This window comes from Portunus trituberculatus, chromosome 21 (assembly GCF_017591435.1).
Source record: "Portunus trituberculatus isolate SZX2019 chromosome 21, ASM1759143v1, whole genome shotgun sequence".
NCBI lineage: Eukaryota > Metazoa > Arthropoda > Malacostraca > Decapoda > Portunidae > Portunus > Portunus trituberculatus.
The window spans coordinates 8,818,323-8,829,984 of NC_059275.1; the positions used below are offsets into that span (position 1 = coordinate 8,818,323).

At 48.3% G+C, this 11,662-nt stretch overlaps 1 protein-coding gene across 6 annotated transcripts in view; it reads right to left on the reverse strand.

Moving 5' to 3' along the window:
- The window catches only part of LOC123506875 (adenomatous polyposis coli protein-like), a 367,568-nt gene that overhangs the window by 54,749 nt on the left and 301,157 nt on the right, over positions 1-11,662 (reverse strand). For 5 of the 6 annotated variants that reach the window (XM_045259244.1, XM_045259242.1, XM_045259241.1 and 2 more), the window contains one exon: positions 111-386. In XM_045259244.1, the coding sequence (XP_045115179.1) occupies positions 111-386 (276 nt within the window). Of the gene's footprint in view, positions 1-110; positions 387-10,412 lie in introns of all 6 variants that reach the window. The other variant, XM_045259240.1, reaches the window with a different exon arrangement.

Here is an 11,662-nt window from a genome sequence, read left to right on the forward strand (position 1 = left end):
TACTACTACTACACAAGAACATAATAAATCAATACGGGAAAATAACACGGAAACAGCATGAAATCATAAAGTCAACCACCACCACCACCACCACCAGCCGCTGCCCTCACCTGGTTGGCGTTAACGGCGTCCATGATGTCTGTGGGGTGGTGAGGCTGCGGCGAGGCGGGTGGCTGGGGGTCGTGGTCGTTGCCGTTGACGTGGTTGTTGTGGTGGGTGCGCAGAGTGTCCTGTTGGAGCTTCTGAATGGTCTTCTCTATGGTGTTGATGGTGTGCAGGCGGTGGTCACGGCGCCGCATTATCATGGCCGTGGAGCCAAGACGCTGCCCCAGGGCCTCCTGCAGTCGGCACACCTCGCCCTCCACGCGCCACCGCTCGCAGGCATCCTGAGGGAGAAGGAAGGAGAGGGTCAGGCCTGCATGTCTGTACACGTTCTCCCTGGCTGCTGCAGGAAGGAGTGTGCCTGAGTGTGCCTCACCTGCTGGTCAATACGCTGGGGGATTCAACCTTTGTGGTCTTCATATAAAGGAATAAGTAAATAAGAATACATTAGTACGTAAATAAAAGAGCATCAACAAACTAATCTAACCTAAATAACTAACAAATCGTATTAAAAAAAAAAAAAACATATTCCTTCTTTGCCATTGATAAATGAGGATAAATCAGACCGGAATTGAAAAAAAAAAAAAAAACATTTACTTCTTGATACATACGCCAGATCAGCAACAATTACCTTCCCACACGTGTTTCTCTATTCTACATAGATTGACTAGCAAACACGACAAGTTCAGGAATCACACCACCACCACCACCACCACCATGACTCAATACCTCCGCACTACACAGACGTCAACACTCCACATTCCATACTCACCTTGCCACGCTGAGGATCGTTGGCCGAGGAACTGCACACTCAGGTACAACACTAACACTACTAATAAGTTAACACCACCCTCTCCCTCTCTCCCCTCCTTCTCTCCCTCCCTCTCCCTCAAGTTACCACCAAACATGCCCGGAACAAATAAACAAGGCGAGGTAAACACGAGCACCACCAACACCACCACCACTACCATCACCACCACCACCACCCCCCCTCCATCACTCCCTAATGCCAGGCTGCTGAGACAAAACGTTCAATCCATCTTGTTAACCTCAACTGGCGGGGATTCTGAGCGTGTCCTGAGTACCCCAAGCGTCCCCCAACTGAAGTGAAGGCCTCCTGACGCAGTACAGCCTCCTGCAGAAGCCCTTCGGTACCTTTGACGTGGTAATTAAGTGCGGTGCAGAACCATTATTATCTAATCTTCCCGCCCATTACAGTGACACGGGTTTTCTTTTACTCCTACGGTGATATTTCAACGCGGCAGCCAACTGTTGTTTTTCCCATGCTCCTCCACTTGTCTTCCCTCATACGCCCGCATCGCCGCGCCCTCAGACTCCCGGGTCCTCTGTGCCTCTGCCGCTGTCACTGTCGCCACAGGACCCGGGCGCACGCCATCGAATAAATCACACGCAGCAAAAAAACCGACTTTAATGAATAAATTACATTAGTTCTCCCTCTTCATGCCCACAGAGGCACTTCTTCCACCTGGCTGTGGGTCTCCGGGGGTCTACAGAGGAGTGACGTGGGTAATGATAGGTTGTTATGAGTCCTCCCGCTCCTTGCATGATGTCGGGGAGGAGGAGCGGGCAGAGGGAGGAAGAGAGGGACGGGAGAGCTTAAGAGACAATCATATAGTAAAGAGTTTCATCGTCCCTTGCATGTGGGAGAGAGGCGGGAAGATAAGAAGGCGGGGGGAGGTCCAGGAGGGAGAGCGTAAGAGTGTAAAAGGTCATGTAGTAGTAAAGTTTGGGTCAGAATGAGGGTGGTGTTCTTTAAGCTGCGGAACGTGAGGCTGAGGGACACTTATCCTCACAAATGTGCTTAGTTAACAAGGATTAGTGTGTGTCATCCAAACATCGCCTCAGTGTTGGTGCCGCGTCAACACACACTTTGCTGCTGCTCACTGCCTTGCCCACCTACGCTGAGCTAACACTTGGGACGGCCGTGTGTGTGTGTGTGTGTGTGTGTGTGTGTGTGTGTGTGTGTGTGTGTGTGTGTGTGTTTCACTGTTTGATCTGCTGCAGTCTCTGACGAGACAGCCAGACGTTACCCTACGGAACGAGCTCAGAGCTCATTATTTCCGATCTTCGGATAGGCCTGAGACCAGGCCCACACCACACACCGGGACAACAAGGTTACAACTCCTCGATTTACATCCCGTACCTACTCACTGCTAGGTGAATAGGGGCTACACGTGAAAGGAGACACACCCAAATATCTCCACCCGGCCGGAGAATCGAACCCCGGTCTAACCACTGAGCTACCGGGCGTGTGTGTGTGTGTGTGTGTAAAAGTCTCTGGTTCTGGGAAAAGTGGTGACGTCTGTGCCTTGCTCCACGCTTTGAGGTGTTTCTTTGCCTCGTTCTTCACCTGGCTCACGTGCGCTGCTCCTCTACTCTACACCGCACTGCACCGCACCGCATCACACCGCACCGCACTGCACCGCACAGCACCAGACCTCACGCGGCGCGGGTTCACTTCTCTCCCTACTATATTCCTTACGATCCTTCCTCATTCCACCACTTCTACGCTTCGCTTTGTCTTCATCAGCCGCCGTGAACGTGAGGCGCGATTTTTCCTCTCCTTCCCCTACCCACCTGGCGAGAGAAGACTGGGGAGCCGGGGGTCATGGGAGGATGGGGTGGCACAGGTGTGAGTCCCGGGGGTGCCAGGCGAGGGCGGCACCCCCTTGGGCACGCTCGGGGGGGCCAGTCAGGCAGCTCGCCAGGCACCAGTGACGTCACAGCCTTGGCACTGACTCTGCGTCTTTTTAAACCTTCTTTTTTTAGGGTGAGTGTACTGTGGGTTGGTCACGATCGCCATACATGACGTCAGGTCGCGGCGGGATGAAGGTGTTTGCTCAGTGTATGGGGTGTGGACACAGGGGAGGGGGGTGAGGGAAGGGAAGGGATGTGGGGTGGGGAGGGGGGTGTACATCTGCCAAGAAGGGCCTCTTTTATGTTCCTGTCTGCCAGAATTAAACCTTAGCGATTCACGGAGGAAGACGAAGAGACTGCTTTGATATTCTCTCCCTCTTTCTTTCTCTCTCTCTCTCTCTTTCTCCCAGCCAAACATCCACCTCCTCCTCCTCCTCCTCCTCCTCCTCCTCCTCCTCCTCCTCCTCCTCCACCATCATCACCTCCACCTTCCAACAATGCTACAGGCGAGGCTATAAAAAGCAGGAAGAATTCGCCTCAGCTTTGCAAAGGTAAATGAAGTTTTCTAAATATACTCTTAACTTTTCTCTCTCTCTCTCTCTCTCTCTCTCTCTCTCTCTCTCTCTCTCTCTCTCTCTCTCTCTAAGGTCAACACAAGGATTATTATCTCCGTGTCTTTCAAATATGCACAGCTGTTTCACCCTTTCCTCTCCTCATTCTGCTCGTTCTTCTCCTCCTCCACCTCCTCAGGGTTCTGCCACATTTCTCTCCTCGCCACCTGGACGCCCCGTGACGAACCATGAACCGCATCCAACATAAACCAGCGAGCGGCACCACGCCCCCAGCACGCGACCGTCCTGCACCACAGCCGGGCGCGCACTGAAGGCAAAGAGGCGCAGCTGCGACGGTAAATACTAATTGAATGGTTGTGCTTGGAGTCTTTGGATAGTTAAAGGCATGGTGAAGAAAACAGAGCAATGATACGGTTATTTTTCTGAGCTTTGAAGATACGAATGTAAAAAGAAGCAGTGCATGTTGATTTGCACTTAACTATAATGTGACGCTTTTACGTTAGAAATTTTAAAGGAACGAAGGTAAGAACAATAATACAAGGATGAGGAAGGTACACACGAATATAGGGATGATAAAAACGCATTATTTTACCGTTAAATATACAAAAATAAGAAGGAAAAAACGCTAATATGGTCATATATGGAAAGCAACACGATAATATTTAGTCAAAAGCTGAACTGAGAACAAAAACAATATCATAAAGACAGGGAAGATACACGTGAGTCTTTTATAAAACCTAAAAAAGCGAAGATGAGCAAAAATTCGCATCAAAAGTTGAAAGGAACGAAAATACTAAAGATGCAGATGTGTCTCTCTTTAACCTGAAGCTGCGCCAGATAAGACATTGTTGCATCATAAGTTACGAGAGATGATGGCCGAGATAACGCAACGCACACTGTCAATGGTCAAAACACTAAGGAAGATGATAATATAAAGATGCATAAGTCACGTCTCCCTTTAATCTGAAGGACACGAAGATAAATTAATCGAAAGCAAAGACGACGAAAACAATGATAAAAGTATAAATTGAAATGTTTGAACAATAAATGTGAAACTGAATTACCAACTTAGAAAACGACAGTGAAAATAAAACAAAGTAAAAAAAGAACAAGAAGAAAAAGAAAAAAAACAACAACAACAACAACAACAACAACATGAAGAAGAAGAAGAACAAAAACAAAAAGAAAAGAAACAGGAAAAGAAAAAAAAAAAAAAGTGAGACAAGAACATGAACAACAACAACAACAACAACAACAACAAGGGAAGTAGCGTGACACTCTTGGAGGAGGAAGCAAAGATGAAAGGAGAGTAAAAACAGCTTTGGGTTTAATCTCTCCTGCTAATGAATGAAGAAAATAAAAGCGAGTGACAGGAACATTTTACAGGAAGCCAATTGCATTCATTTCTCGCCACATTCTTTTCTGTTTTCCTCCCTCTTGTCCACGAGTTTGATCTTAATTATCAAAAATTCCTGATAGTTAAATGCATGTTTCTTTTTTATCCGTTTCTTACGTGTTAGATTTTGATTCAACCCCTTCTGTACAACAACACGTTTCCATATCCATTCTGGTTACTATTTGGTGATTTTATACAGCTTCAGAAACTAGTGTGAGTAGAATAGTGAAAACTGGTTACTGGTTCATTCTGGTTACTATTTGGTGATTTTATACAGCTTTAGAAACTTATGTGGTGGATAAAAATATTGAAGACCGTGGCCTATGGAGGTCAGATTAATGCTCACAGTATTCACTATTCTAATCCCTACAGTACTGGGATGAATTTTTACCACGAGTGTTTATATACGATTAGACGATTGTAATGACATTAGGAAGAGTCTATGGAGGTCAGAAGATTGATGATTAATGGCCAGAGTCTTCACTATTCTAATCCCCCACATAAGTTTCTGAAGCTGTATAGTCACCAAATAGTAAGCAGAATGGATATGAAAACGCGTCGTGGTACTGAAAGGGTTAAGGAAGCTGAGGCAACGCAATCACATAAACCAGACCGGACGCTTCCTTCAAGTGTTCATGATTTGCATAATCACGACGACTTTTGTGAGAGTGGCGTTAACTTTTATATTCATTCTCATATATTCATTTCTCTGCTTCTCCTCGCGTCTTGAAATTTTTATGATGGAAGTTAAAGATGAAAAAACAAACTTAGATAAAAAAAAAAAAAAAAAAAACTTGAAAGCCAAATCTGGTTTTTATGCATGTTTATCTTCTTTTCATCTTTCTTTAATCGGATAGAATGTAAATCTTTCCTGTAAACACCTGAATCAGCAGAAAAAAAAATATGAAAAGGAATGAGGAATACAAAATAAATGAATAAATAAAATGTAAAGATGTGAATAGACCCAAGACTCGCAATGGTTAAAAAAAAAAAAAAAAACATCGAATAACATGTAAAATCCTTCCTATAAACACGTGAAGCAACTTGAAAAAAAAAAAAAACCGTATGGAAAGGAATGACCAATACAAAATAAATAAATAAAACTAGAGATGTGAACAGAACCAGGATTCGCAATAGGTAAGTAAGCCGAGAAGGAAAACATCGGATAACATATAAAATCATTTTCGTAAACACGTGAACCAGAAGACAGAAACCGTGAAAAGGAATGAGAAATAAAAATAAATAAATAAATAAAATGTAAAGAGGTGAACAGAGCCAGGATTTGCAATAGATAAATATGAAAAGAAGGAAAACATCGGATAACATGTAAAATCCTTCTTATAAACACGTGAATCAGCAGGAAAAAAAAAAAACGTGAAAAGGAGTGAGGAATAATGAATAAATAAATAAAATGTATAGATAAATTGGAAAAGAAGGAAAACATTACAAGAAATTAAACTACGAGTAAACTAATCAAGACGAGGAAAAAGATGGTAACACAGGAATGAATAGATAAGAAAAATAAAAAAAAGGTAAAAAAAATAATAATACCAGATGATGAAGAGACTAATAATGAAGCAAGAAAGAAAATAATTAAAAAGGAAGAAAAAAAGTGATGAATGAAATAATAACAATAAAAAAAGAGGAAAGTAAAGAAAATATAAAAAAAAAGTAAGACAAACAAGAAAAAATACAAACAAAAAAGACAAAACTGAAGAGAGAAACAGAAAAAGATAAAGGAAAAAAATAGAAAAACAAAAGAAACAAAAAAATCACAATACATAAAGCGAAAAAAGCCAAAAACCAGTCACAAAATCTTTAAAACCCACAAGTAGAACACATTTAATTGAGACACCCATAAGAGAAAGTAAGGAAAACGGAAGGTAAAGAAAACGAGGGATGGTGAAGGAGTGTGGCCGAGCAGGAAAACGTGTCAAGGCAACAACAAAAAACGGGAGACGTGCTTGAGGGAGTAACACTCTAATTATTCTTCATGTGACGCGAGAAAGAGAGAGAGAGAGAGAGAGAGAGAGAGAGGTAATGTTGGTCTCTCTCTCTCTCTCTCTCTCTCTCTCTCTCTCTCTCTCTCTCTCTCTCTCTCTCTCTCTTTGAACCTATCATCATACCCATATTCCAACCCCCTACCACACATCTCTCTCTCTCTCTCTCTCTCTCTCTCTCTTTGTCGTAACTCACGCCCTAACCACGTGATAGAGGACAGCAGGTGCCACACACGTCTCCTGCAGAAGTCACAGCAGGGGACACACCACTGCTTTTGGGTGTCTTTGAAGCTCGCTCTCTCTCTCTCTCTCTCTCTCTCTCTCTCTCTCTCTCTCTCTCTCTCTCTCTCTCGTTAATAAGGTTAGGTCTCGTGTGTTTGTGCTCCCGCCTACACCACCTACATGCACGCACACGCACACGTACATGCACACACACAAACACGCACGTACACCCACCCACTCTCTCTCTCTCTCTCTCTCTCTCTCTCTCTCTCTCTCTCTCTCTCTCTCTCTCTCTCACATGACACTGAAGTAACTGTACACATTTTTCCTAATTGCAAACACACACACACACACACACACGCGCGCGCGAAAAAAACAACAAGGGAAAAAGACAACAAGATGGAAGTGACAAATGAAATAATGGAAATAGAAGAGGAAGAAGAAAAAGAGGCGAGAAAAAAAAAGACAGCTCTATTACTCTTATTTACACTCCTTATTCTTGTCCTTGCTCTCTCTCTCTCTCTCTCTCTCTCTCTCTCTCTCTGGACTACTACTACTACTACTACTACTACTACTACTACTACTACTACTACTACTACTGCTGCTGCTGCTGCTGCTATTTTTACTATAACTACTACCACTACTACTACTTCATCTAATACTACTATTACTACTGCTGCTACTACTACTACTACTACTACTACTGTTACTACTACTACTACTTTTATTGGCACTACTACAACTACTTCTACTTCTACTTCTACTACTACTACTACTACTACTACTACTACTTCTACTACTACTACTACAACCACACACACACACACACACACACACACACACACACACAAATACTTTACATAGAAGATGATAATTAACATACGTACACATACATACATACATATACATACGTACACATACACACATACACACATTCCGTCATCGCCTTCTTCAGGATCGAGACTCAAAGGGCAACATAATTTCAGTGTATATGTTTAATCTGAGAGCATCTTACGAGTCACTGTCAGAATTATATGGAGGAGGAAACGCAGAAGTATCTCCACCTCTCTCTCTCTCTCTCTCTCTCTCTCTCTCTCTCTCTCTCTCTCGACGATCAGAAAATATCATTATTGGTCGTGTATTAAATTTACGGAGGAGAAAATGTTTGCAAGAGAGAGAGAGAGAGAGAGAGAGAGAGAGAGAGAGAGAGAGAGAGAGAGAGAGAGAGAGAGAGAGAGAGAGAGAGAGAGAGAGAGTAGCTAATTTGCTGCTTGATTGACTGACTAACTGACTGACTGACTGACTGACAGAATGACTGACTGACTTACTTACTGACTGAATGAACGAATGAACTAACTGGTTAAATAGCTGAGTTTCCTTGAGGGTCTGTTGTTTGTGCTCGATTGATTAACTGACTGACTGACTGACTGACAATGTGTGCGCGCCTGTCTGTCCCTCTGATTGACTGGCTAACAATTCAATGAAAAGTGTGACTGAATGACCGGTTTGACTGACGCGTAACTGATTAATTTACTCACAGCTGGACACACTCAAACACTGACTGATTCAAGGGCACCACTACGAATACCTCTCTCTCTCTCTCTCTCTCTCTCTCTCTCTCTCTCTCTCACATGTTAACGTGACGTCACCGGCTAAGGGCGTAACCCACTGAGAGAGAGAGAGAGAGAGAGAGAGAGAGAGAGAGAGAGAGAGAGAGAGAGAGAGAGAGAGAGAGAGAGAGAGAGAGAGAGAGAGAGAGAGAGAGAGAGAGAGAGAGTCACACTTCCACTGGTTTCTTGGAGTAATGTCTGCTGGCATGATGTGAAGGAAGAGAGAAAAAGGAAGAGGGAAGAGAGGAGAGGGAAGAGGGGAAAGGGGAGAGGGATGAGGGGGATGAGGGAAAGAAGAAGGTACGAAAGGGTAAGTGTGTCGCGGAAATGGGACGGCGTGATGGGCGACGGGCGGGTATGAGAGGGTGAGGGCGTGATGCGGATGAGGGGGAAGGGCTAGGCTGGGGAGGTTGGCCCAGGTGTTGCGGGGCACGTGGCTCCCTTTCAAGGTCACCTGTGTGCACCTGTGGCGGATGTCCACAAGATGGAGGGCGTAGCAGGGATGGAGAGAGGCAGCGGCACGCCAGGACAGCGATGTAACCACTGAGATGGTGCGCCCGCGCGCGCGCACGCACACACACACACACACACACACACACACACACACACACACACACACACACACACACACACACACACACACGGTAGCTCAGTGGTTAGAGTGATGGCTTCATAAGCCAGAGGACCGGGGTTCGAATCTCCGGCCGGGTGGAGTATTTGGGTGTGTCTCCTTTCACGTGTAGCCCCTGTTCACCTAGCAGTGAGTAGGTACGGAATGTAAATCGAGGAGTTGTGACCTTGTTGTCCCGGTGTGTGGTGTGTGCCTGGTCTCAGGCCTATCCGAAGATCGGAAATAATGAGCTCTGAGCTCGTTCCGTAGGGTAACGTCTGGCTGTCTCGTCAGAGACTGCAGCAGATCAAACAATGAAACACACACACACACACACACACACACACACACACACACACACACACACACACACACACACACATACCGAGAGGGCCGGGTTCGAGTCCCGGAAAGCGGCAAGGCAAATGGGCAAGTCTCTTAATGTGTGGCCCCTGTTCATCTAGCAGTAAATAGGTACGGGATGTAACTCGAGGGGTTGTGGCCTCGCTTTCCCGGTGTGTGTTGTGTGTTGATGTGGTCTCAGTCCTACCCGAAGATCGGTCCATGAGCTCCGAGCTCGCTCCGTAATGGGGAAGACTGGCTGGGTGGCCAGCAGGCGACCGTGGTGGTGAATTACACACACACACACACACACACACACACACACACACACACACACACACACACACACACACACACACACAGCAATACGGCGGCCACGTGGGGAGGCCGCTGGATGGGCTCCGCGGGCCATCACTAGGGCAAGGCAACGCGAGGAGCAGCCCAAGATTTTCACGGCGGCCAGTCTCGTGGCAGGGCGTGTGCGTGGCGGGGCGTGGCGGCGTGAATCAGAGCTGGCGCGGGGCCATAATTACCCGCGATAATAACACACTCATCGATTAAAAACACGATAATGCCGCCGGGAGGTCTCGGAAGCCTCGGTGAGGTGGGCGTTGCAGCGCTTCTCCCTGGGCGCTGCCTCTCCCAGGGCGCCGCAACTCCCAGCCACGGCACGTCGCGGTGACCTGTAATTTTCCCTGCCTGGTGCAGCCAGGAAGCCAAGAGGCGCCCGGTGCTCGCCGCCAGCCTGGCGGTGCCGTGTGGGGAATGAGGCAAGGCGGCGGCGATGCGGCGGCAGATAATTACTGTTGAGGAAAGAGAAAAGCAAAAACCAGAAAATAAACATGATAGAAGGTGACCATTAGAGGCCGAGGAGCAGGTGGGCGGCGCGAAGTGTGTTACCTGTGGTGTTGGAGGGTGGGGCCGCTTGTCGTCCTCGTCGCTGCTACCCACCGTCACCACAGACCCCAGGCGCGGACGAAACCGTCTAAATTCTTCCACGGGGTCTGGACAGGAGCAAGCGACACCTGGCGGGGGCAGCGGATCTTCGGACGCAGCCGCGGGCACCACGTCATCTGTGCCAAGTACGTCAGCAGGGCTGGGTAACTCCGCAATCAGTGGCTCCACGTTCCTACTCCGACGGAGGGACCGACGGAGGCGCTGGAAGAAGGACGGCCGGGGTTCCTGAGGGACGGGGACTGGCAGAGAGGCTCGGCGGAGGCGCCGCCTCTGCGACGCCGCGGCAAGACTCGCCTGACGGGGACTGGACGCGCCGTGCAAGGGGCAAAGACGCCTCTCTGGCACGGAGGTCGCTAGGGAAGTCCTGCGGGGCCAGCGGATGTCTCCCTCACTGCGGGGGTCAGGGCTAGGGGTGATCCGGGCTCCCCTGCTGGGTTCGGGTTCCGAGGTCACGCCGGTGTCAGACTCAGTGTCTGCGGGCACGTACACGCCTCGCCGGCGGATGTTGTGGCGAGTTTCAGGAGGCGCCGGGCCGCCCGAGCCGCTGCTCTGCGAGTCGTCCTCCTTCACGAGGGTCAGCAGGCGGTGGATGAAGGCCGCGTCTCGGGTGGGTGCCGCAGGGTCCAGTGGGGGGCCAAGCCCTGTTACACACTCTGGCAGCGGGGGCGACACAGACGGGGAGCGGCCCAGCTCCAGGGTGGTCTCCGACACCAATGTCATGGGCTTCTCCAGCGTGGCCACGTGACGCTCGCCCAGCGCGCTGCTGCTGCTGCTGCAGGTCGTGGACGACCATCGCAAGTCGCGATGCGCCACACTGACTACCGGCGAGAACGGCGGCGTGGCGGGGGAGGACAGGACGCCCGACTCATCGTCGTCACTGTGGACAAGGCGCTGTGTGCCCGGCGACGCCTGGTTCTCGGGACACAGCAAGCCTCCGGGGTAACACTCCCCCACCAGGGACTCGTCAGTGATGGTCGCGGCGCAGCGGGATTTCTTCCTCTTCCGGCGCGAGGCTCGCCGGGTCCGCCGCTCCGCCACCTCCGCCACGCGACTGTCGCTGCTGCGTCGCGGGACGAAGTAGGATTCTTTGGGCATGACTTCCTCCTTATCAATATGATAAGAATGGATGTCCTCAGACACAGACTTGCTGAGTTCATACTCGTGCTCGCGGTACTCACAGATGGGCGGCTCGA